Genomic DNA, 26,835 nt, shown 5'->3' on the forward strand with positions numbered 1-26,835 from the left:
TAAGTGAACAACAAGTTACTTATTGTTTTACTAATATCATAATCAAGATGTTAACAAACTTGCTGTAGCTTGCTCTTCAAGTTGAAATTTCCTTGTTCTGTTTAAAGACATTATAACATTCTTACCAAATATAAGGTTATCCAGACATAAGTTTATGATCAGAATATTACCATCTGTTTGATCATGCTGAAGGTCTCATGAATCTTAAGATTTTTTTTTTTTTTTGTTCTGCATCCTTGTCAATACCCATCTAATGTTGTTTCCTAACTCGGTCGTTATGCTTCATTTCTTCAGTTTTATTTTCATATTTAATTAATAGTTTGCATTTGTATTCCTAAATTTTGCACTTTTTTATATGCTTGATTAATTTTGCTTTATATCTTCTGAATCATATTTAAGTCGTATTTTTACTTTATTTCTTTGTTAGCTTGTGCATGTGATGTAGCACACAATCATCATTAGTTTTTATTTTTAGCTTCCTACATCATTAGTTTCTATTTTAGATTAGTTTCTATTTCCATTAGTTTCTATTTTTAGTTTCCTACATCATTAGTTTTTATTTTAGATTAGTTTCTATTTTAGTTTAGGTTCTATTTTCTACATTATTAGTTTCTATTGTAGGTTCATCATTAGTTTCCTATTTCTTTCCTAGTTTTCCTAGTTTCCAATTACCTTGGTTACCTATTTCTAGTTTCCTATTTAAGTTATTTCCTTTATTTTTGCATTACAAATATTATTTAAAGGTTCATTGTAATTGTTAGAGAGGAGTTCAATAAATTTTTTTAGAATTATTTTCTAATTTTCAGATCCTATTGTGATCTTTGTGTTGGTTCTTGAGTGTTTTTCTGTTTCAATTTGAAACAAACCTTTCGCTACACCAAAATTAGTATCAGAGTAAGGATTTTTACCTCGGTCTGATGGCTAACAACGGTTCTAGTGGAAAACAAACTATCGATGACGAACGACAGTTCAAAAAAATTGAGCAATGACTTGACAGGATCAACGAGACTCTTCGCAACCTCACGCAAATGGTGGCTGCATTGACTATTGAAGGGACACGTGAACCCATGAAGCGACAACCAGACCAACGTGGTGATTGGCAAGAGGATGGTTACGACGACCAACGCCGACCACAGGTTGTTTACGAAATCAATGGCGGAGGCATGATTTGCACGAATCCAACCACAAATCGCGATTTTCATGATCCTTATCTGTTACGAGTATATGATCAACAAAATCGGGAAGCTCCTAGGCACCATGATGACGACAACCTCTAACGAGGGGTTTTTGATGAACAAGATGAGTTTTGTTCACCTTTTCAAGATGGTGATGATTTTTGACTTCCATAGCGGAGGAATATTCAACAAAGGCAACAACGGAGGTTGGATTATTCATTTGGAGAAGGAGATGATTTTCGTTTCAATTATCGAGCTAACAATCGGGGTCAAAATAACCAAGAATTTAAGATGAAGATGGATTTACCCAGTTTCGATGGTCGACTAAACATTAAAGATTTTCTCGATTGAGTCCATACCGTCGAAAACTTTTTCAATTATTTGAATATTTCAGAAGAAAATCAAGAAAAGCTTGTGGCATATAAGTTGAAAGGTGGAGCTTCTGCATGGTGGGAACAACTTTAATATAATTGTCAACAACAAGAAAAACAACGTGTTTGTACTTGGCCTAAGATGAAACAATTATTACAAGGACGATTTCTCCCTCTGGATTATGAACAAATACATGGAGGAATTTTATCAGTTAAATGCCCGAGTTAATTTGTCTGAGACGGAGGATCAATTAATTGCTCATTATATTGGGGGCCTAAAGCTGGTCATTCAAGATCGACTGGCTCTTCAAGGGGTTTGGACCATGATAGATGCAGTTAATTTGACAATGAAAGTGGAAAGTCAAATCAATAGGTCCATGGTGCGCACTGAGGGTAACTTTCACCGACCAACCTAAGAAGCTTCTTTTGCTCCAAAGGGGTCGACAACTTCAGACAACAATGATAACAACAATAAAGATGCCCCTTCAACTCAAAATTTGACACAAAATCAAAGTGGAACTTCAACCCCTATTTGATCTAATACTCAAGGCCGAAACCAGCAACAACAACGAATCAATAATGACCCTTATGCGCGTCTAAATCTAGGGAAGTGTTTCCAGTGCAACTAGCCAGGCTATCTTTCAAATAATTGCCCGAATAGAGGATATGTTAACTTTGTAGAAGAAGGTGGTGGCGAAGAGGAACATGTGCTTGAAGAAGATATCTACGAGGGTGCTAAGTTTGCAGAAAGAGATGTGGGAGAAGAAGTGGCGTGCATTGTCCAACGATTTTTGCTTACCCCAAAAAAGTCGAATGACTCTCAACGACATAAAATATTCCGAACTCGATGCACTATTTGTAATAAAGCGTGCAACATGATCATTAACAATGGAAGTAGCAAGAATGTTGTTTCCAAGGCCTTGGTGAAAGCACTAAATTTGAAGACTGAAAACATCCTTCTCTATACAAGATTGCATGGATTAAGAAGGGTCCGGAAGTTCAAGTGCTAGAAGTTTGCAAAATTCCTTTGTCGATCGGAAAGTATTACAAAGATGAGATCGTATGTGACGTGATGGATATGGACGCTTGTCATATTTTATTGGGGAGGCCGTGACACTATGATGTTGATGCCACTTATAAGGGTCGGGATAATACTTTTGTTTTTTGGTGGTTTGACAAGAAGATTGTTTTGATGCCATAGGCTCAATCGTCAGGAAACAATTTGGTTACTAAGAAAGATAAGCCGCTATTCACCAACATAACGGGCCTAGATTTCTTTAAGTAAGTCAAGGAGCCAAATTTTGTTGTAGCATTGGTGGTCAAGGGCCAATTTGAAGCAATTATTGATATCCCCACCAAGGTTCAAGAGGTACTTGCTGATTTTCCTGATTTATCTCCCAATGATTACTTAATGAGTTACCTCCTATGTGAAATATTCAACACCATATCGACTTAGTACGTGGAGCTAGTTTGCCTAACTTGCCTCATTATTGTATGAGCCCAATTGAGCATGAAGAGTTGCAACGACAACTTAACGAGTTGCTTGATAAAGGCTTGATTTGTGAGAGCATGAGTCCTTGTGTAGTCCTAGCTTTACTCACCCCAAAGAAGGATGGTAGTTGGCGCATGTGTGTGGACAACCATGCTATCAACAAAATAACGGTCAAGTATCGCTTTCCTATCCCACGTCTTAATGACACACTTGATAGGTTAGAAGGTCATGAGGTGTTTACCAAACTTGATTTACGAAGCGACTATCACCAAATTTGTATTCGATTAGGAGATGAGTGGAAGACAAATTTCAAGACTAAAGATGGCCTTTATGAATGGCTAGTGATGCCATTTGGGCTATCAAATGCACCAAGCACTTTCATGCGGTTGATGAACCAAGTTCTTCATTCATTTATTGGAAAATTTGTGGTGGTTTATTTTGATGATATTCTCATCTACAGTAAGGACGAGGAAGAGCACTTATCACATCTTAGGGAAGTTCTCTTAGCCTTACAAGCTAATAAATTGTATATCAATCTTAAGAAGTGTAGCTTTATGACTAGCCATTTTTTATTCCTTGGATTTATAGTGGGAAAGGATGGTATTCAAGTTGATGAGACAAAGGTGAAGGCAATTCGGGAATGACCAGCTCCTAAAACTGTGCGTGAAGTGCAATGTTTCCATGGTTTAGCTACTTTTTACAAGCGTTTTATTTGAGGATTTAGTACAATCATGGCGCTCATTATTGATTGTTTGAAGAAAGGCCAGTTCCAATGGGGCAAAGCGCAAGAAGACAACTTTGAATTGATAAAAGCAAAGTTGTGCACTGCACTAGTGTTAGCACTCCCCAATTTTGAGAAAGTGTTTGAGGTTGAATATGATGCATCAGTTCTGGGAATTAGGGTTGTCTTATCTCAAGAGGGTCACCTAGTGGAATTTTTTAGTGAAAAGTTAGTGAACCTTGACAAAAGTGGTCCACTTTTGTGCTTGAATTTTATGTAGTTGTTCGAGCCTTAAGGCATTGGGAGTATTATTTGTTACATTGAGAGTTTGTGCTATTTAAAGATCATCAAGCTTTAAAGTTCATCAAGCTTTAAAGTTCATCAATTCTCAGAAGACGATGAATCGAATGCATGCTCGATGGATCGCCTTTTTACAAAAGTTCACTTTTATTATCAAATATAAGTCTGGCCAACAAAATAAAGTAGCTGATGCATTGAGTTGACAAGCCTCTTTACTAGCAACAATTAGTATTGAGGTGGTGGGGTTTGTTTATTTGAAGGATACTTATGCTGTTGATGAGGATTTTGGTGGCATATGGGCGCAATGCAACAATAAGGAGTTTGTTATTGACTTCCTTGTTCAGGAGGGATTTTTATTTCGAGGTACACAATTATGTATCCCTCATTCTTCTTTGCGTGAACATTTGATTAGAGAATTGCATGCTGGCAGACTAGGAGGACATGTTGGCTGAGATAAAACAATCAGCTTGGTAGACGAGAGATTTTATCGACCCCAACTCAAATGGGATGTTGGGCGTTTCGTTCAGCGTTGCCCAACGTGTCAGAAAGCCAAGGGACAAGTTCAAAGTACTGGTTTTTATACTCCTTTACCTATTCCAGAGACGATTTGGCAAGATTTAACCATGGATTTTGTTTTTGGCCTCCCAAGAACTCAACGTGGAGTTGATTCTGTTTTGGTTGTAGTTGACCGATTTCTTAAGATGGTTCACTTCCTTGTAAAAGGACTTCAGACGCTTCTTATGTGGCCAATTTATTTTTCCGTGAAATTGTTCGCCTGCATGGCATTCCTCATTCAATAACTTCAGATAGGGATGTGAAATTCCTTAGTCATTTTTGGAGAACTCTATGGAAATTGTTTGACACTTCTTTGAAGTATAGTAGCACGAGCCATCCCCAGATTGATGGGCAAACTGAAGTGGCTAATCGCACTCTTAGCAATGTGATACGATCCGTTAATGGAGATAAGCCAAAGCAATGGGGTGCTGCCCTTCCACAAATTGAGTTTGCTTTTAATAGTATGCCTAATCATTCTACTAAGAAGACTCCTTTCGAAGTTGTCTACGCTAGTGTTCCAAGGCATATAGTGGATTTGATTCGTCTTCCCCTTTCTCATGATGTCAATCCTAATGTTGAGGAGTTTGTAGAGCGTATTCAACATATTTATCAAGAAGTGAAGAAGAATTTAGAAGAGGAATCTTCGTTACAAAACTGCTGCAGACCGACAGCGGTGCCTTAAGTTGTTCAATGAAGGTGATCTGGCAATGGTTCATCTCTGCAAAAATCTTTTTCATAGTGGCACATACAATAAACTTAAAGACAAGAAAATTGGTCCTTTCCGCATCCTTCAGAAGATTGGAGATAATGCTTACAAGATTGATTTTCCAACTGATATGAACATTTCCAATACTTTCAGCGTTGCTGATATCTTTGAATAATGCCCTCTGGATGAGTTTTCTTTGCAGCTACAAAACTCAAGGGCAAGTTTTCTTCAAGTGGAGGGGATTGATGTAGCACACAATCATCATTAGTTTCTATTTTTAGCTTCCTACATCATCAATTTCTATTTTAGATTAGTTTTTATTTTCGTTAGTTTCTATTTTTAGTTTCCTACATCATTAGTTTTTATTTTAGATTAGTTTCTATTTTAGGTTAGCTTCTATTTTCTACATTATTAGTTTCTATTGTAGGTTCACCATTAGTTTCATATTTCCTTCCTAGTTTTCCTAGATTCCAATCACCTTGGTTTCCTATTTCTAGTTTCCTATTTCAGTTATTTCCTTTATTTTTGCATAACAAACATTATTTAAAGACTCATTGTAATCGTTAGAGAGGAGTTCAATATATTTTTTCAGAATTATTCTCTAATTTTCAGATCCTATTGTGATCTTTGTGTTGGTTCTTGAGTGTTTTTCTGTTTCGTTTTGAAACAAACCTTCCGCTGCACCAGTATGGTATTTAATGTGCAAAATCAACGTGATGTTCTCTTTAGTATATCTAATGATCGGTATGTTCTTGTAGAGGAACTTCCTGATAATTGGAGAGATGCACCAGACATATGTTCCTTTCGCTCCCTTGACCGCTCCTTTGTTTTTCCTGGTAGCTGTATCTTTCTTGAAACTCTTGTTTCTTTCAGTTGTGACTTGCATCAATGGTTTCTGATTTGAGGGGTGTTGTACTTGTTTTGTGGGATCTGAACTCTATTTCTACTCCAGGTGAACAAGTTCATATACTGGCATGTCTGTCATCCTCTAAGCAGGAGACACAAATTATTACTCCATTTAAAGTTGCTGCAATGATGAGTAAAAATGGCATAGGGCAAAGCACAAAGAAACAAAGTGGAGAGACTGAAGATGAAACCAATTCGATGTTAGGAAAAGTGGAAGCGAATCCTGCTGGTGAAGATACTTATCACAATGGTGAAAACCTGTTAAAAGAAAAGATTGATTCAGAAAAGGATATTTCTGCTAGTGAATCTCTTCTTAGGATGGAAGATCACAAAAGACAAACTGAAATTTTATTGCAAAAATTTAAGAACTCTCATTTTTTTGTTCGGATTGCCGAGTCAGGCGAGCCTCTCTGGTCAAAAAGAAATGCTGCAGAAACATCTCTACAATTTTCTGAAATGTCTGCTCCTAAGTCTACTGCGATTAAAACTAGAAAGACTGCTAAAGAAATTACTCCTCTTACTGCTGTTATTGATAAAGGGAATTTTAATGCCAATGTCTCTGGTGGTGTAGCAAGAAACATCGTTGATTGTTGCTCTCTTTCTAATGGAGACATAGTGGTACGTTTCATAAAACATCCCGGTTCATGCAACTTGCTTTTTATTCACTTGTGAAAAAAAAAAAAGCATGAATATATAATGTTATTTGGTTTTTCATCTAGTAAATAAAGGAATTCATGATCTTTGATTGTTTTTGTTCCAATTTTCTTTTGTATCAATTAGAATTACATTTTTATTTTTGATGAATGAACGAATGCATGGTGTGAGGATTTTTATCTATTACTGTTTGTTGGATATTTGTTGGGCATTTTTATCAAGCACAACAGGATGGAGACAAAGTGTTGGTTGTTCTGGTCCTCAGTGGATACTATCATGGGTGGTTGGCTGACATTAAGTAGACTCATTTGCAAATTAGTGAAACTAATTTTATTTGGCCTTTTCTGTTTACCTTTTTTTTTTACTCTTTTTTTCTCTGCTTCTCTTTCCTTCTTTTCCCCCTTCTTTTTTTTTTTTTTCCATGAGACTTCTCATTCCTTACTGAAAACTACTGAATCCATATTTTAAACATATGAAGCAACACTACATCTTTCTGTTAGCTTTAACAAGTTGGGTAAGTTTGTTGAGATAGGGGATAGCCACATGAGCCAACCTGATCTTGCCATTTCCACTGGCATGTAACATATGTTTTATATTGGGTTAGGGATTTTGGCTTGGGCTTGAATTGCTAGACTAAAGTGAGGGTTCTTCAGGGGACAAGTTAGTATTGGGTGTAGTTATAGTTCCTTAGACTACATGTAACCTTGCATATGTGCAATACAATTTACATGAAAAACAATGTACATTGGTATATGTTCTGCCTAGGATACATACATCGTTCGGTATTTGACTGCCTTGCATTTTGAATTTTTCCTTCTCTTTTTCTGTCTCTATCTTTCTCTATCTATCTTTTATTTATTTATTTTTATCAGAACAACTTCATTTTCTTTTGCTTTCTACTTCTTCCTACTGGAAATTCGTTAACACTATTGTTTAAAAGTTCTGTAATTATAATATTAAAAACAAAGCATTCTTCTTGTTTTTGCTTTCTTTATTTCTTTTTTTTTTAATTGGTAAATTAGAAGAATCAAATTGTTTTGACTTCCTTAAATTTATAAAGATATATGGAAATTTTCTACTAATTAAAGTTTTACAAATTTGGGGTCAGAACCTGGAACCTTGAGGTGCATTTAGATGAGGAATTTGAAAATGAAGGAGTTTGAAAACCCAGATAAAAATCCCTGAATATAAAATTTTGTTGTTTGGAAATTTTGCTGCTTGTGTGTGCAAGAGCACATGCAAGTACTGGTGGCGGTAAATATATTGTTTATAGTTTATTCATGATGTTGAATTTTGTTAAGCCTTCTCATATCTGAGATATATTGAATCTATGTTTCAGATCTGTGAGGCAGCACTATGCCTTTCCATCAACTTTAGCAGCCTTCTCATATCTGAGATGCATTGAATCTATGTTTCAGATCTGTGAGGCAGCACTATGCCTTTCTATTAACATTAGCTGAAGTATATCTAGATGGGTAAATTTGTTAAGATTAGGGAAAGCCAGGCCACTTAAGCTAATCTTGCCATCACCATCAGCAGATGATTCCAAGGGTTCTAGCTTGGGTTGGCTGTTTTTCCTCTGGCTTTGCTTGCTAAACTGAGTTCTTGAGGGAAAGTATATTACTGCTAGGTATAGTTATCAAGTTTTTGAGTAAATGCCTCCATAAACACATGCAATGTATTAAAAAGAAGAGCAATATTTATTTCCTTTGTGTTTTGCATCTGCCTGTAGCTGACAATATATGATATAATATATACATGATACATGTAGGATTTTTTTTTTGGATAGGTAAACAAAGAAAATATGTTAAAAGCACTTGGAAAAGGCACACAAAATACACACAGAGTATACAAGTAGCAGCCAAATACAAGCAAAGAAAAGAGAGAACAAACCAACACCCAAATTGAAAGACATCACCCTAAAGCCTAGAAAAACAAGAAACCAGACATAACCAAAAATTGGGTGAGAGAAACTTGAAACACCATCGCTTTTCCTTGCTGGACAAACCAAAACCAAGAAGCTACACCCACCAAACACAACCCTAAAAACTCAACCTATAAGGTCACTTACAAACCAACTCCCACCCTTTGCTCCGGTTTTTCTCTTTTTTGTTTGAGCTACAGTAATTAGCCGAGCACTCGAAATTTTGAAGCTCCCTAACCAGACGGGATGTGGAGGGGGCCCTCCTCTTCACAATTGAAGCTCTGTGCTGCTTTCTGGATTCCAATTTTTTTAGTAGGGACGTGATTTCCTTCTCATTCTCATTCACTGGCAAAACCATAAACTTGCTAAACGAGATGAATTTTTAATAGGAGAGATCGGAGAGGCTCTCTCCTTCTGACAGGCCCCTACTAGGGCTCTCAAAACCCGAAGCCCCCTCCTCACCACTCTCCTTTAGGGTTGCAATCTTGGCAACCTTGGGCTGGTTCTCGGGGGCTTCTACAGCCATGTCCTCACCAGATAACATACACAAAGGCTTGTAAACATCTTCTAAAAAACCCTCGTCCTTCTCCCTCCAAGAAATCAAACTATCAGTCCTCCCCAAAGAACAACTCTCGTCATTGGACCAAGAGAAAGCGGAAGAAAAAGACCCTTCTCCTATCGAACCATCTGGAACTGAAGACTTACCTGTTTTCCGCTGAAAATCTTGCTGCTTCCTCCACGAGGGCCCTTTCAATTAGCAGGAGGCAAAGGGACAAGGACAAAGGCAATGGAACCCTGCTGCCATCAACGGGGCCATCGTCTGCAACATCTGGAAACCTTGAAGCTTCGTTGAGAAGGGTTCCTCCATCAGCGAGCGAAGCACGCGAAAACATCACCCTAACTTCTCCAGCAGAGTAAAAGACTGAGCTATTGTCTCTAAGCCCTAAAGAGACCCATTCCAAAAGTGGGCTTTACTAACCGCTTTCTTCTTCAGAACATAAATGTAGGATATATATCATATGTTCATAGTTTGACTGGTTTTGATTACTGTTTTCTAGAAAAATCAATTTCAAATTTTTTTCTCAGAAACTTTGTTGATGCTGTTTTCTAAAGTCTATAGGATTAACAGACAGCATCTTCTTGTTTTGTTTTTGTTTGGCTCGTTTGGAGAACAAAATTTTTGGTGTAGAGTTCAAAGTTTGATATCATTTGTTTATTTATTTACTTATTTTAATTGTTAAATGGAGCCTTTTTTTTTTTGGCCCTCTTTGACTATTTAGAGGTCCATAAATATCTCATGAATATTCAGAATTTGATGCTGCATTTTATATGAGGAATTTGGGGAAAAAAATCTTAAATGTGGGATTTAAAAACATGTAATTAAAATCTCTAGAATATTCAATTTATTGTTTGGATGAGTATTTTGGGCTTTGATTTATTGTATGGTGTGATAGTGGTGACTGGACAGTATTAGAAGCAGAAGCTGCAAAATTATGGTTGGAGCTGATGATAGTTGTGACAGTGGTAGAGGCTGTGGTGGTGGAATGTTCACCTGCTGTGGGAAAGTGTGTTGGCAATAGTGGTGGTGGCATGTATGGTTGGTGGTGGTGGGATGAGGTAAATAGTGGCTGTGGCATGGTGATATGATTTGCAGTGCTGATGGTGATGGTGTGATGGCTAGATTTAAAGAGAGGTTTTGAGATGTAACCAATCTGAAGAGAGGATTTGGCCCTTTCAAATCCTCTCTCGATTTTGGCAATTCACTCTTCTGAAGTTCCAAACAACAGCATTTGTTTCAAGAGAATTTTAAACCCTTTTGCAGAATCAAATACTATGTGAAATCCTTTACATCGTACATGCTATATTTCATACTTAGAGGTGTAAGTTCCAGTTACTTGTGTAACTACTTCTATTGCAACATTGGAAAGTTTATAGTCTTGATGAAATTATGAATTTTTGTCTGCAATATTGATCAATGCAATGAAATATCATAAATAACTGATATTTTAGGACTGTCTGCAATATTGCAATATATTTTAGGATTGTCTTATCTAAACCCTAATTTTCAAGGCTATATACATAAATAACGAAATATTTGATACTGAATTATTGATAACTAGGTTGGATATCTAACACATCCGTAGAATAAGAAGGTTAACAAAAACTCAGGATATCATTTATGAAATGCTTGTGAGATTATCTCAGCCACATCCCAAGTCAAGATATGCAGAGAAAATTACTTTCCGCTTATTTGCAAATGAGCCTACTTAATACCACCAGAGACAATGGCAATCAAGAACTGGAGCAAGATCTCCTTTTTTTCCATCTGGTGCTGCCAACAAAGTCCACCAAGTATATGATGTTGCAGGATGAAAGTTCAACCATTAAATACCATGCCTTCATTTGTGAATGTTAGCAAAAACAATATCTGATATGGTCTTTTACTACTATGACACTACAGTTTGGTTATTATGCATTTTAACTCTCAAAAACATTTTAGTCCTGGTTTGGTCTTTTACTACATGACACTACAGTTTGGTTATTATGCCTTTTAACTCTCAAAAACATTTTAGTCCTGGTTGTTGCATTCCTTAATCTTAGGCTGCCTATTAAAAGAAAGGTCCCTTACATCTATGGCTGAGTAAAGCTGTTCTACCAACTAATACTGATTCTTATTTCATTTTCTTGTTTGGAAGGATGCAGGTTCTTTTACAAGTGAATGTTGCTGTTGATTCTCAGAGAGATCCTGTCCTTGAGATTCTTCAATTTGAGAAATATAATAATGACAAATTTTCTTCTGAGAACAAGGACAGCTTAGTCTACGCAAACCAGGATCCATGTGGGGAACTACTAAAATGGTTGCTTCCTTTGGATAATACTCTTCCCCCTCCCACCCCTGCATTGTCTCCTCCTCCTTTGAGTTCCAGTTCTGGCATTGGTAGCACATCTCAAAGATCCACTCTTTCTGCATCATCTGGCTCTCAACTCTTCTCTTTTGGCCACTTCAGAAGTTACTCCATGTCATCACTTCCTCCTCAAAGTACTCCTCCACCACCTCCATCTGTTGCAACTCCAAGCTCTAAACCAAACTTTGAACTTGAAGATTGGGATCGGTCCTCACCTCAGAAGTTTGTGAAGAGTAAAAAGACTGGAAGTGAAGAGCTGTTATCTTTTCGAGGTGTCTCACTAGAGCCAAAAAGGTTTTCTGTTTGTTGTGGGTTGGAAGGCATCTATATACCAGGAAGAAGGTGGAGGAGGAAACTTGAAATTATTCAACCTGTTGAGATCCGTTCTTTTGCTGCTGACTGCAACACAGATGACCTTCTATGTGTTCAGATAAAGGTGTGAGTTGTAATTTTTACTGAATTGTATTTATGTGAAGTTTTCCTTTTTCCTTTTTCTGTATGGAGTGAAATGGCAAAAAATTGTTCATTTAGCCAAACCAATTAGTTGGGTCAATGCTCTGTTAAATTAAGGCCCTATTTGGAAACTTTTTGAAAACCTTTTTTTGTTCTTTGGAACAGAAAATAGTTTTCTAAATCACAAAACATGTTTGGTAAACTTTTAACAGAAAATAGTTTTATGAGAATTTGTTCTAAAAATAGATTATTTTTTAGAATAATTTTTTTTTGGTGTTTTCAGTTATTTTTTACAGTGTGTTGTTCTATGCCATAATTGAAATTATGGAGAATACTTTGAAAACTTTTGAGAAAGCAATTTTTTATATTTGAGTTAACAAATAGAATTTTGTTCCTGAAAATAATTGAGAATTGTTTTTAAGAAGTGTTTGTAAAAATGGTTGTTTGAGAAGTGTTTTCGAAAACATTGAAAACAAGCCCCTAAAATTCTGTTTTTATCCTAGAATATCTCTGTGAAGTATTTAATCTAGATATGTGGAAATGACATAGCTATCAGGTTTATTTCTGCAAATAATACTATTAAGTTCTAAAATTTATTTTGCAGAATGTTTCACCAGCGCATACACCTGATATTGTGGTATTCTTAGATGCTATAACAATTGTTTTTGAGGAGGCTTCAAAAGGGGGATCACCTTGTTCGTTACCAATGGCATGTATTGAAGCTGGGAATGATCACAGTTTGCCAAATTTACCCCTCAGGTTGTTATCCACCCTAGTTTCCTTAATTTATGTCATTCAGTTGTTCAATGCTGATTATCAACCTGGAAATTTAAATATTAATAGATGTCATTATATTTTTATACAAACATAATATAGAAAAACAATAGCCAGAGTCTGAAAGAGGTTTCTTCGCCATTTTTTCCTATTAGTCTAGTGGTGCTTTAGAAATATTACATTTTATTCTGTAGGCATACCCTAAAGGTTGGATTAAGGCTAAGCTGAAAACTAGTTCTGGACAATTCATTTTTACATGGGGCTTCTCAGTATTTGCATGAGATGTAACAAATTTTACTCTTGAATGTTACTTGCAGAGTTGCAGCGTATGTGGTGAAGCTTCCTTCATGCTTATTGATATCAATTTCATATTTATACACACAATAGCCCCACTTGGCTATGAAGTAATGTTTGTTCTTGGAAAAAGTGAGTTTTGATTTACTAATTTGAAAAAATATAGAAAAAAAAAAACACCAAATTTTATAAATCAGTTTTATCTTCATTCATTTAAAAATATTTTAAAATATATTCACTTTTTCATAAGTCACATAATTATTTTCTAAAATGACCCTTTTAGTTTAATATTAAATAAAATTATTAAAAATTGATTTATTATTTTAATTTAATAGAAATATCTTACAAATAAATATAATATTATTTTTTTATTATAAAATATGAGGTACAAATTATTGTGGAAAAATTCTTCACAATCCTTAAGTGATAAATAAAATTTTTCCTGATCATGATTTTATATTTTGTATTATATAAATTCCCTCATCTTCTTATATATATATATATATAAAATTGAATAAGTTAGATGATATCAACAATAAAATAAGAAATTTTAAAAATTGAAAATACAATTGAAACTAAAATACTTAAAAATTAAATACAATTAAAACCAAAAAACTTAAAAATTAAAAAATAAAATATTGACTCTTATTGTATTTCCAATTCTTTCTGAATATCTATATTTTTTGCTAGTGTACTTAGCAAAGTGAGTTAATATTTTTTATTTTTATTTTTAGCTTTTAAGTTCTTTTTAGTTTAAATTTTATTTTTAATTTTTAAAATTTTTTATTTTGTTGTTGTTCAATATTCCTAAGGAGGTTTGTTTTTGGAGGGAAAAAAAACCTCAAATCAGTTCTCACAGTTAAAAAAAAAAAAAAAAAAAAATGAACTAAAAGGGAGATCGGTTATCTAAATTAAACATCCATATGGAGGAGTTTACTTGTCTGTTAGTGTTGTTGAAGGTTCATTTTAAGAATAATTATTGATGTATGAAAAAGTGCTTGTATTTTAAATATTTTTAAATGGATGGAAATAAAACTAATTTATAAAATTTGAGGGTTTTTTTTTTTTTTTTTGTCAAAATTAGTGAGTCAAAACCCACTTTTCCCTTTGTTCTTGATCCATGGCTAGGAACCTTGACAATGGACTTACTACCAATCATAGAGTGATATTTTAGACTTGAGTCCTATAGCAAAAGCAGTTTTGGATTGTGGGTTTAATATATATTAAACATTGCTTTTCATCTTTGTAACCTATATAGTCAACAGCAAGTAGAGATTTGTCAGCATTGGCTCCATGCTTTTCATCTTGTGGGTGACATTAATGCTTTTCTTGAACCATTTTCATGGGTTTTTCTTGTTTCCATGGGCTTATTTGGGACATTCTAATGGCAGGAGAGGTGAAGAACACTCTTTTATTCTCAAACCCGCAACTTCAGCTTGGAAGCGTCTTAAGGCTCAACGTGAAAGCTCTCAATCATCTCATTTACCTGTTAGAAATACAGCATCATTGATGGGAAAAGGAGGCCTTCCATCCAAGATCGTTGAAGGGAAAAGGAGCACTCTAACTTCTGATCAGTATGCTGTTTTAGTTTCATGTCGGTGCAACTACACTGGTACATATACTTGCTCTAGTTCAGTATATTATCTGAAATACCTTCAGGAATTTGTAGTTTATGATTGTAACATTTTTATCCTGAGGTTTATGTATTAAATATAGAATCGAGATTGTTTTTCAAGCAGCCAACAAGCTGGCGACCACGTATCTCAAGGGATCTTATGATTTCTGTTGCATCTGAAATGTCAAGACAACCTCTTGGACCCAATGGAAGAGTCTCTGAGCTTCCTGTTCAGGTTTTTTTATGTGAATATGATTAGCTGGTTGTTTTCTACTTTTGCTAAAATAACAAGTTTTTATCTAACTGGTTCAAATCATCAGGTGTTAACCCTTCAGGCTTCAAATTTAACATCCGAAGATCTAACCTTAACAGTTCTTGCTCCGGCCTCATTTACTTCACCTCCTTCAGTGATGACCTTGAACTCTGCACCCTCATCTCCAATGAGACCGTCCGTTGGTTTTTCCTCGTTTGCAGGAAAATTAGGTGATGGGAGACATGATACTGCCATGCCAAGGCAGACTTCGGCACCTATGCTATCAGAGAATCACAAAGAGAATGGTGATTTTGGAGCTCAATCTGTTTCTTCTAATGAGCAGGCTGCTCCTCTATCTGATATCATCCCAAATACTGGTTTGGGTTGTACGCATCTATGGCTGCAGAGTAGAGTTCCATTAGGGTAATACGCTATTCACCACTATCCTTTTGTTCCTCTTCAATATAGATGACTAATCTATTACTGCCAAATCAGATGTGTTCCTTCTCAATCTACTGCTACCATCAAGCTGGAGCTGCTTCCTTTAACTGATGGCATAATCACACTTGATACTTTACAGATTGATGTTAAGGAGAAAGGTAGTCTTCTGCTCATTTCTGCTATTTGATTTCTTCTCATCCATATACTTGAAGTGCTGTCAGATTGACTATTCTTTATGTCATAGTGTATATATAACCTGTTGATTGATGAAAAGTTCCAAGTTCATCCAATGCCCATCAACCAGTGGGACCTTGCTTAGGAAATCCTATGCTACTTACCTTTGAACCCTCTGGAATGTTTAGAATTGTGTTTAAATGTTATGAATGTCTACTTGAAAGAACTCATGCTTAAATCTCTTCTTTCTTCATCAAGGGGAGTTTTGAGGGATGAAAATGTCTTCGTTAGATTTCATTGGTAGCTTAGGGAAGGGGGTGAGGTGCCTTTGTGGAGTAGGTTCTTTGTGTGTTTCTGTTTTTGTGCCCCTTTCTTTGTCAAGGAGCAATGGCAAAGCCAAAGTAGGTGGGGCAAGAGGGGCATGTGCCCCCTTAACCCATTGAATCCCCCTCTTAGGGAAATAGCAGGAAAAAAGGTTCTATTCCCAAAAAAGTATTATTTACAATAATACCTTCTATAGAAGAAGAGAGATGAAAGGAATGCAAGGTATAAATTTCTCTTCCTTGATCTTTAGCCTGTACAGAGACTCACATATATATAAAAAAATTCTTAACATCTAAATTAGGAACTTTCCTAACTTAATTTCATCAAATCCCTTTGATAATTTTTTTTTTGATAGATAAACGCATAGAATAAAAATTAGAAAAAGGGCGTTGAAGAGGCAACCCAAAGCATACAGGGAGTATACAAGAGTCACCAAAAGGCAAGAACAAAAAGAAACAAACACTCACCAGCCCTCAACTAGAACCCAACCAATCAAAAAAATTGATTAAAGGTAAGGGTCCTACATCTATAAGGTATAAATTTCTCTTCCTTGATCTTTAGCGAGACTCACATATATATAAAAAAATTCCTAACATCTAAATTAGGAACTTTCCTAACTTAATTTCATCAAATCCCTTTGATAATTTTTTTTTGATAGATAAACACAAAATAAAATTTAGAAAAAGGGCGCTTAAGAGGCAACCCAAAGCATATAGGGAGTATACAAGAGTCACCGAAAGGCAAGAACAAAAAGAAACAAACACTCACCAGCCCTCAACTAGAACCCAACCAATCAAAAAAATTGATTAAAGGTAAGAGTCCTACATCTAAACAAGACTTAGACCAAGACCAACAAACAAACGAATTTTTCAACCTTGAATCTACAAAACCTCATTAACAAAAGCTATCCTGTTTCTTTCCTTCCAAATCGTTCAAAATAAACAAAGAGGAGCCCCCAACCAAGCCTTTCTACGCTTCTTGCCCACAAAGGAATCATGCCAACCTAAAAGAGTGTCTCTAGCCGAAAGCGGAATGACCCAAATAACACCAAACAAAGTAAACACAAGCTCTCACAAAACCCTCGCCTTGGTGCAATGAATAAGATCAAATCCTTTTGATAATGGGATTGCCTAATTCTCTCTACAAAATTACGACTTTCCTAATTTCATTGTTCCACACTCCCTCTCAAGCTAGTGAATAGATTTTTTCCAATCTCAGCTTGGATACACTTGCTTGGAACTTTATATTGCTTAAACCTTTTGTGAGCATATATGCAAGTTAGCGGTTAGTAGATACATAAGAAGTACAAATCAATCCACTATCTAGTTTATCTTTAATAAAATGTTTGTTTATCTCTAAGTGTTTTGTTCGATCATGTTGCACTAGATTATGTGCAATACTGATTGTAGATTTATGGTCGTAGTAAAGTCCCATTGGGTCATCCCATTTAATCTTCAAATCTTCCAAAATGATCTTCAACTATAGTAGTTCACAAACTCCTTGAACCATTGCACAAAATTTTGCTTTTGCACTAGACCTCACTACCAAACTCTGTTTCTTACTTCTCCATGTTACCAGATTCCTACTAAGAAAGGTGTAATACCCATTGGTTGATCTTCTATCAACCACAAATCTGGCATAATCTACATCTATGTATGCTTGAAGTACTAGTCTTGAGCTTCATTTAAATAGGAGGCCCTTTCTTGGAGACCCCTTAAGGTATTGTAATACTCGGTTAGCAGCTTGCAGATGAACCTCTTTTGGGTGGTGCATGACCTAGCTAATCATACTCACATCATATGATATATTTGGTCTTGTGTGAGAGAGATAAATGAGTCTTCCTAGCAAACATTGATACATCTCTCTATCTGTTGTAACATATTCTTTAGCCTCTCCAAGCTTATGATTAGGATCTATTGATGTGCTTATTGGTTTACGTGTTGACTTCCTTGTTTCCTTGAGAAGGTCCGCTACATATTTCTGCTGAGAAATAAAAATTCCTTGTTTAAAATGTGCAGCCTCAATTCTTAGGAAATATTTCAATCTTTCCTTGGTCAAGCATTACCTTAAAGTTTGTCTCTCCTTTTCATCATTTCCTGTCATGATGATGTCGTTTACATTTACCAATAGAGTTGTAATTCCCCTTGAATCTGAATGTTTGATGAACAACATATGATCCCCCTCACTTTGTTTGTATCCCATGTTTTTCATCACTTTAGCAAACCTTCCAAACCATCTTGGAGATTGTTTCAGTTCGTATAGAGTTTACTTTAGTTTACACACCTATTTAGTGGCTAGGTCAATGTCAAACCTAGGAGTGACTTGCATATAAATCTCCATTCAAAAATGCATTTTTGACGTTGAACTATTGTAGATCCCAATTATAATTTGTTGCCAATGATAACAAAATTATGACTGTATTCATTTTTGTAATTGGAGTAAATGTTTCTAGATAATCCACGCCATATGTCTGAGTGTATCCTTTAGCCACCAATCTCACCTTGTACCTCTCTAATATCTCATCTGCGTTAATACTTAATAATATAGATCCATTTACATCCCACTAGCCTTTTTCTTGCAGGCAAATATACCAATTCCCAAGTTTTATTCTTCTCTAGGGCCTCCATTTCTGCATTCATGACTTGTCTCTAATTTTCATTAGATAAAGCCTCGAATAAAATGGTAGGAATATGAATATTGTTCTAATTTGTAAGAAAACTCTTATGAGATTGAGGCAACTTTTTGAATGACATAACATGGGAAAGTGGATACAAAGAATGTTCAGTGCATTCTCTTGTTCCTTTCTTGATGACAATAGGGAGATTTTGATCTATAGGTTTTTCAAACTGAAGTTCTGACTCAGTTTGTAAGGGTGGATGAGAGATTATTACCCCGTTTTCAGAAGTCGTTTAGATTCTTAGACTTGTATAAGTCTAGGGATTGCAACTTTCTTCCTTAAGTACACCTTGCTGGTCATTCAATTCTCAAGAGTAGACTCATTGGATGACAATTCAGGTTCAGAGAAGGAGGGTATAGATATTGGATTAGACACTGGATCAAAAACTTTAGGAGGGTCAATGATAAAGGGATCAATGAAATAGGAATCCTGATCCTTGTCTTCCTTGATAATATTCTCCCCCTAAAAATAAGGAGTGAAAAAATAAGACCCACTCTTGTTAAAGGTAACATCCATCTAAGACAAAAAAAAATTTTGATGGTGGATGGTGACACTTATATCCCTTTTGAGTTGAGGAATATCCCACAAAAATACATTTGATGACTCTTGGGTCCAATTTTCCCTTATTTGGATTGTGAACATGCATAAAGAATACACATCCAAATATCTTAGGAATGAGATGATTTGTGGTTATCATATTAGGATAAAATGATAAGAGTATTTCCATGGTACTTCTGAAACCTAAGATTCTGGAAGGTAATCGGTTTATGAGATGTGTGGCGGTTTAGGATGGCTTCCACTCTAAGATTTAGGCATATGTTTTTTGAACCAAAAAGGTTGTGTTGTATCAAGGAGGTGGTCATTTTTCCTCCCAGTAACTCCATTTTGTTGTGGGGTGTTGATAGATGATGTCTCATGAATTATTCTCTCATGTTGAAAGTATGGTATTAGGACTTGATTGAAATAATCTCTGGCATTGTTGGACCGAAACCTCTTGATAGTGACACCAAACTAGTTTTTATCATGTTATAGAAATTTGGAAGAACAAACTCACATCAGATTTGTGTTTAAGGAAGAAAATCCAAGAGACCCTAATACAATCATCGATGAAAGACACAAACCAATGTGCCCTAGATATATTAGGGACAGGGGAAGGGCCCCAAACATCAGTATGATTTAAATGAAAAGACTCTGAACTTCTTTTATTATTATTGGTAAGGAAGGTTAAACGCTTGTGTTTGGCAAGTTCATATACATCATGATGAAAACTCTTAACATCCAATTTCCGAAATTAAGAAGGAAACAAGATCTTAAGAGTTCTAAATGACGGATGTCTGACTCTACAATGATGAAGCCAAACTTTTTCTTTATTGAAAAGGTGGTGTTCATAAAGAAAAGATATGGATGACTCGCTTGGTGTTTTAGGGTAGCATAGGTCGTTCTGTTCCTTAGTAGGCCCAATCATCTTCCCTAAGTCCTGGTCCTAAAATACATAGTGAGTAGGGTAAAAAGTCACATTGCAACCCGTATATTGTGTAAGCTTTTGTATAGAGATAAGATTAGCGGACAACTTTGGAACATGAAACACATTTCTAATTGTGAGTGTAGGACTAATTTTGACATCTCCTACACCTACAATAGTGGTTAATGAACCATCTGTTGTGGCTATTTTGCTACTGCTTGGACAAGGGTTATAGTTATTAAATTGGTGTGATGAATGAGTCATGTGATCTTTGGCACCTAAATCTAAAACCCAAGCATTGCCAAAGGTTTTATCTGAGACTTTTAATCCAATGGAAATAGGAAATTTACCTAAAAGTGCCAATGAGTAGGTACCTGAAGGTTTCTCAAGACTTGTTTAATTCTCCTTTCAAAATCATGACTTTCCTAATTTCATTCCTCCACACCTTCTTAAAAAATTGTATTATTTCTAATAAGCTATATTTTAAATTTCAATTGGTTGTTATTTTCACATTTTTAATAAGTTATAGAATAAAAAATCACTTAAAATAAATAAATAAATAAATAAATAAATATTATCATTGCACAAGACATTAGTTTTCAAATTAAAAATTTTATTTCCTGAATTTTTGTTATTTATGGTTGTCTACTATTTTTTTAGAAAAATAAGGATGAAAATTCTTGTTATCATTTGCCTTTTTTCTAGCTTTTATATAATAACATTTTAATATAATACTGTAAAGATTAATTGCATTGATAATGAGATTATTTAAATAGAAAATCTTGTAGATGATAATATTAAATTTATTGAATAAAGGTATCATAGATTAATTTCATGTTTGTATATTTTTTATTAATTTAAAATTTTAATGTTGCTGTTCTTATGAAGTCTGCTCCTGTAAATCAAATTTCTGGCACCATCAGTGGTTGTGATGAAAATGTCTTTGTTAGATTTTATTAATAGCTTGGGGAAAACTAATATTTGGAAATTTTGGCGAAGAATCGGGAGGTTGGTGCTCTTGGGAAGGGAAATTTGGCCATGGAGTTGGCTTGTGGAAGTCGATCAAAAAAGTATGGGGAACTTTTAAAGTCAAAATAAGATTTGAAGTAGGCAATGGAAGAAGAATCAAATTTTGGCATGACGTGTGGTGTGATGATATGCCTTTGTAGGATTAGTTTCCTTCTTTATTCACTTTTTTTTATTGCTAAGTAGACATGGGTGGATGATGCTCAGGAGGTAGAAGGAGGAATGGTCACTTCGAACCCTTGTTTTTCAAGAAACTTAGTGAGTTTGGTAGATTTAGAGGAGAGGAGGATAAAATAGTTTGGAAAGCCAGCAAGAATGGGGTGTTCTCCGTGAGGTCTTTCTACAATGCATTGGAAGATGGGAGGTGAAGCGACTTTCCCTTCAAAGATAATTTGGGATTCCTAGGCTCCTAATAAAGTGAGTTTTGGTTCTTCCTTTTTCTGTTAAGGATTTGTTGGAGGGATGGCACGATAGCTTTGTGGATAGGAAAAGAAGGAAGGTTTGGAGAACAACCCCTCTTTGCCTTTTATGGATAATTTGGAAGGAGCGAAATCAAAGAACTTTTTAAGGGGAACAACGCACTATCCAAGCCCTCAAAGATTCCCTCATAACTAATTTGTATATGTGGTCTCAAGGGTTCCTTCTAGGAGACGGGAAGGAAGGCCCTACCTCTTTATTAGATTTTATAGAATGGGCGGACTCTTCTTTTTAAAGTGGGTTTGTAGCTACCATAACTGGTTTTTTGTTTCTCATTCGTATACTTCCTGTATACCGTATTTGCCACTTCAGTTTGACATCCTTTATATATTTATTAATATACATACTCTTATTTGCCTACAAAAAATAAATAAATAAAATTAATAGCTTGGGGAAGAGTGAGGTTCTTTTATGGGGCAGGTGCTTTCTGTTTTTCTGTTTTGCACTTGGTGCTTCTCATTTACTTTCTTTCTCGGTTGAGGGGCCTTCTAAGGGGTGAAAATGTCTGTTAGATTTCATTGATAGCTTGGGGAAGGGGTGAGGATTTTTTGTGGGGTAGATGCTTTCTATTTTTCTGTTTTGTACTTGGTGCTTCTTGTTTACTTCTTTCTTTCTAGGTTGAGGGGAGTTATAGAGGTGAAAATGTCTTTTAGATTTCATTGATAGATTGGGAAAGGGTGACATTCTTTTGTGGGGTAGGTGCTCGCCTTTTTTCTATTTTATACATTGATGCCTCCATATTTGTGTTTGCATGAGCATGTGCACAAGAAAAAAAGAGTAAACTGCACATGTCATGGTTGGAGTTGCCTACCAAAGATCACTTTCTGGTATTCTGCACAAATGTGCACAGATATAAATCTATTGCAGTATCTCATGCCTAGATTTTAGAAAGTTAGCGGTATAACCCATATCTATGAAAATCTTGTTGTCAGCTGCGGCTCATAATTATGTGCTCTGTTTGAATTTTTAAGCAGTTGCTATCTGTTTTTTTAGTTTTACTGAAGGCTTTTGAGCAGAGAAGTAAATATTTCCTATAAAAAGAAATTGGCAGGTAAATGTAAGAAGGGTTTGGTGAATTTCCATCAATTTGCCTCCTTTCCTTATCATCATTATTACATGTTCTATGATAGTTATCCCAAAACATAAAACTCCAAAAGCCTATCAGAAATGTGAAAGTTCTTATTGAAAAAATACACATTTTTTGTGTAACAGGTCATACCTACATCCCTGAGCATTCTCTGAAGATCAATGCAACTTCCAGCATTTCCACTGGGATTGTTTAGAATGGATCAGTTCCAATTCGTGTTTCCTACCAAGCTCTCTGTTCAAATGTGGGAAACATCCAGACTGTTGAACTCATCTTGTTGCTAGCATTGGCTGTTCCATGGCTATCCAGATGAGTAGCACCAAGGTAATTGTTCTTTCTTTAATGTGACAAGAATTGTCTTGTAAGTTTTTTATGAAAATACAGTCTCACATTGCATATTGTAGACCCTGATCTGAGAATATCATTTGTTGCATACACTTCAATGGAATGAATGAAAATTTATACAACGCTGTTGATGAGTTGAAATAGTCTGAAATGTCATGCACTCATTCAATAATTCTGCATAAATAGCAGCGCATTTATGAAAGATTTTGCTCATGTGTAGGGATTGTTGGGTGTCACAAGAAATGTTTCAGAAATATTTAAATACTAATTTTTTGTTAGAGCTTCTAATGAATTTGGTTAACAATCACTCTACCTTTCTCTTTGCCTTCTTTTCTTTTATTTTCTTTTTGTTAATAATTATATAATTCCGGTTTCTGGTATCTCTGTAATAAATGTTATTTAAATAATACTTTTTATTTTCTAGCTTATTTCTTTTTACCTTATTTCTTCTTCCTTCATTTTCTTTTATGAATGAACCAAATAACTTTTCTTTTTCTTTTTTTAAGACTATACAATGCTCTTTTTAAAAAAGTAAAAAAATACCTCAATCAACTCATCTCAAAACTATTCCATTTTGATTTTGATTTTTTTTTTTTTTTTGAAACTATTCTGTTTTTAATTTGAAAGAATTTTAAAAAGAATTATTAAAAAAAAAATTGTTAGTTTTAATCAAAATTGTTCGAAGGTACTTCCATTTTTGCTTTAAAAAGCTAGGACACAGATAAAATAACAGAAAAATATTTGAAAAAGAAAATAGGAGATGGGGAATAAAAACTAAGAAAAGAAATATACCTCCATCCCTGGCTTCCTTCTTCTCTCAATCTGTCTATTTCCAGATTCAGGGCATCTTAGGAGATAAAAAGAACTCAAATCTAAACAGGCGGGAAACATTGCATTTCAAACAAAATGTTGGAGGTCTGCCCTTTAAACCAAAAGAAATATGCCAAAACTGTCCTCTAATCCCAAGGCAAGGGAAGGGTGCCTAGGGGTTCCATCCCTTTTTGATTCAGATCCTTCCCATTGACTGTTGTACAATTGCCTCCCCTTTCTCCAGCTGTGATGCTTCTCTTCTCTTACCTTCATTCCCACAAGTGGTATCCGTTTTGATATCGGAGGGGATGAACATCAGAAATTTCCCCTCAAAATCCACCTTTAAGGTTTTTTTTTTTTAAAAATTCAGTCTTGATGCATGTTTAACCCGTTTGAGTACACTTTCTGTTTTTTATTTATTTTTTAAATAAAAAATAATAACTTTTATATAAGATATAAGAATTTTATGAGGTTTATATTGAAAAGGTCATGATTTTATTATTTAAAAAAATTAAGATATCAAAAAAGTTTTAGTACTTCAAACTTTTAAATTTAGGGATTTTTAAATACTTGAGGTAAATCTCTATTTTTTCTATAACATGATCTACTTGTATTTAGAAGTTATAAATTTTAAAAACAAAAAACATAAAGTATATCCACATGGGCACTAAACTTTTGAAGTAAAAAAATTAGAAATGTAAAATCAAAATGAGAAGGAAAGAAACATGAACCTCTTAAAATACAATATTCTTTATATGATTTAATCATTAATATTGCCTTGTTAAAAACATAACCAATAAAATCCAATAGGACAAAATATGAATACAAGAAACATGAATTGATATCCACAATGTTGTTGTAATATCATATGTAAATGCATATCCCCTTTGACATCGAGTTTTATGAAAATATGAAAGATAGGCAACATTTGCATATCCAAACAACTGAGATTTTGATCTTTTTGAATAAAATCAACCCATGTCAGTTGTTTCACCAAGATATCACAGTATAGATTTAGTTTTATTATAATATTTTCAAGTTGGTGTAGAACTGTATCTTGCTTGCAAATTAATAGAGAATATTATGTTTGACTATGTATAATTTAAAAGATACATTAATGTATTAATCACATTAAGATATGGTACTTTTAAATCATGAATTCTTCATTTTCTTATTTAGGATAAAACATTTCTTTGTTCACTTCAAGTGAATCCATAAAAGGGTTAGGTGAGTGTGATTTGTCTAGAAAAAAAACACTTTAGGACTTTTTATACACATGAGTTGATAAACCAACATGTCACTTAGAAAATACTTGATCTATAGGTCAAGGCAAAATTTTGGTTTTCTAAGATTTTCTATTTCAAATTCTTTCTTTAGATAATTATTCTTATGAACTTTCAAGAGTTCAAATAAGATTGCAACAATTACAAACCCTTAATTTAATCCATATAAGGACTTAATTTTAATTAAATATATTATCATTATGGCTTGATCTAGAATATGATATGAGATTTTCAATCATTTCCTCATATATTTTAATCCTTTAGCAAATTATTTGCTTATGACATTTTGAATTCTTGAGGGATTATCAATTTTATGATTGAGTTATTATGATAGTTGATATAAGGTATTTGCAAGAAACCTTTGGTTATAATTCTTGCTTTATTTCAAATGCGCTTTCATAAAATAACCCATTTGTATTCAACAACTTTTGCATTTTTAGGCGTTAAACTTCAATCTATTTATATTCATTAGACTTTATGTCTTTAGATATTGAACTCCAAGTCTATTTGAATCATGACAATGCTTCCATAAACAAGTTTAGTTATATTTCAATTGCTCATTTTCACTTTGACCAATTATTTTTATGTTAATATTCTTCTACAATTCATTATTTGAATCTTCGACATTTCGTATGATGTCAAGAGTCATCTCGAAAGAAGATATATTGTCAATAACAATATTATTTGATAATATCTTCCTCCCAACATTTACATAACTAATAGAGATCTTTTTACTTTTAGGTATCTATTCCTCTTTTAAGTGTTATCTTAAGTTGTTCCTCTTCTTCAATTTTGTGCATTTTGAAGGGTTGCCTTTTTAAGGACTATTTATTTAATCAATTCTAGATTAATCGACATTTCTTATCATTTTCTAATGGTATGGACTCTTTGAGAGGACCATATACATTTCCTTGTGTCCTTTCCACTTCCATGAAATATGTCATTTAAGCTCACATGCATACAATGGTTTAGCCATCTCTTATTGCCTTACAAAAACATCAACTTATCACACTTCAAATTGTTTTAGATTTATTTTTTATAGTATTAGTTTATTGTTTTTTTAGGGACATTAACTCATATTTTCTTGTACAATAATAGAAATATTCTGAAAACTATCATATTATTCTTCTAGAATTTAAGAAATTTCATGTCATTCTTTTATTAACAATAAGAAATTGTCTTATCAAAATGGTAATTCCTACAACATTTGATAAGACAACAAATAGACTAGTTACTAGATAAAAACTTCTAGTTTTATAACTTATGTTTCTACACCTTTGCAATGAGTTGATGCATCATTACTTATCTCGAGGGACCAAATTGGTCATATTAGATTCAAAAGAATCTAATAGAATGTTAAGTATCATTCACTTAAAATCATACACCACTAGTAATATAATGTTAATTCTTATAAAGCTTTTAATTAAGTTTTCATTATCTAATATGGTCTTGACATTAGTTGTTATCAATGTTGTATAATTGATGAGATAGAGGTTTCATCAAAATGACAATCCATAAAGTGTGTTATAAAAATGTAGTCTTTAAAAGTTCAAGATATCTTATTATAAAAAGAGAGTTAAAACCAACCCAAAAAAAATAAAAAAAGTATTAGTCATACCTCACTTAATAT

At 34.3% G+C, this 26,835-nt stretch overlaps 1 protein-coding gene across 3 annotated transcripts in view; it reads left to right on the forward strand.

Annotated features, from left to right (window-relative positions):
* The window catches only part of LOC100255337 (uncharacterized), a 37,007-nt gene extending 13,761 nt beyond the window's left edge, over nucleotides 1-23,246 (forward strand). For all 3 annotated transcript variants that reach the window (XM_002269906.4, XM_010654150.3, XM_019220790.2), the window contains 9 exons: nucleotides 6,079-6,156; nucleotides 6,273-6,844; nucleotides 11,508-12,146; nucleotides 12,768-12,922; nucleotides 14,623-14,843; nucleotides 14,948-15,081; nucleotides 15,167-15,522; nucleotides 15,595-15,698; nucleotides 22,893-23,246. In XM_002269906.4, the coding sequence (XP_002269942.1) occupies nucleotides 6,079-6,156; nucleotides 6,273-6,844; nucleotides 11,508-12,146; nucleotides 12,768-12,922; nucleotides 14,623-14,843; nucleotides 14,948-15,081; nucleotides 15,167-15,522; nucleotides 15,595-15,698; nucleotides 22,893-22,963 (2,330 nt within the window). In that variant the 3' untranslated portion in view covers nucleotides 22,964-23,246. The remainder of the gene's footprint in view (nucleotides 1-6,078; nucleotides 6,157-6,272; nucleotides 6,845-11,507; nucleotides 12,147-12,767; nucleotides 12,923-14,622; nucleotides 14,844-14,947; nucleotides 15,082-15,166; nucleotides 15,523-15,594; nucleotides 15,699-22,892) is intronic.
* The last annotated feature ends 3,589 nt before the right edge of the window (nucleotides 23,247-26,835 follow it).

This window comes from Vitis vinifera, chromosome 1 (assembly GCF_030704535.1).
Source record: "Vitis vinifera cultivar Pinot Noir 40024 chromosome 1, ASM3070453v1".
NCBI lineage: Eukaryota > Viridiplantae > Streptophyta > Magnoliopsida > Vitales > Vitaceae > Vitis > Vitis vinifera.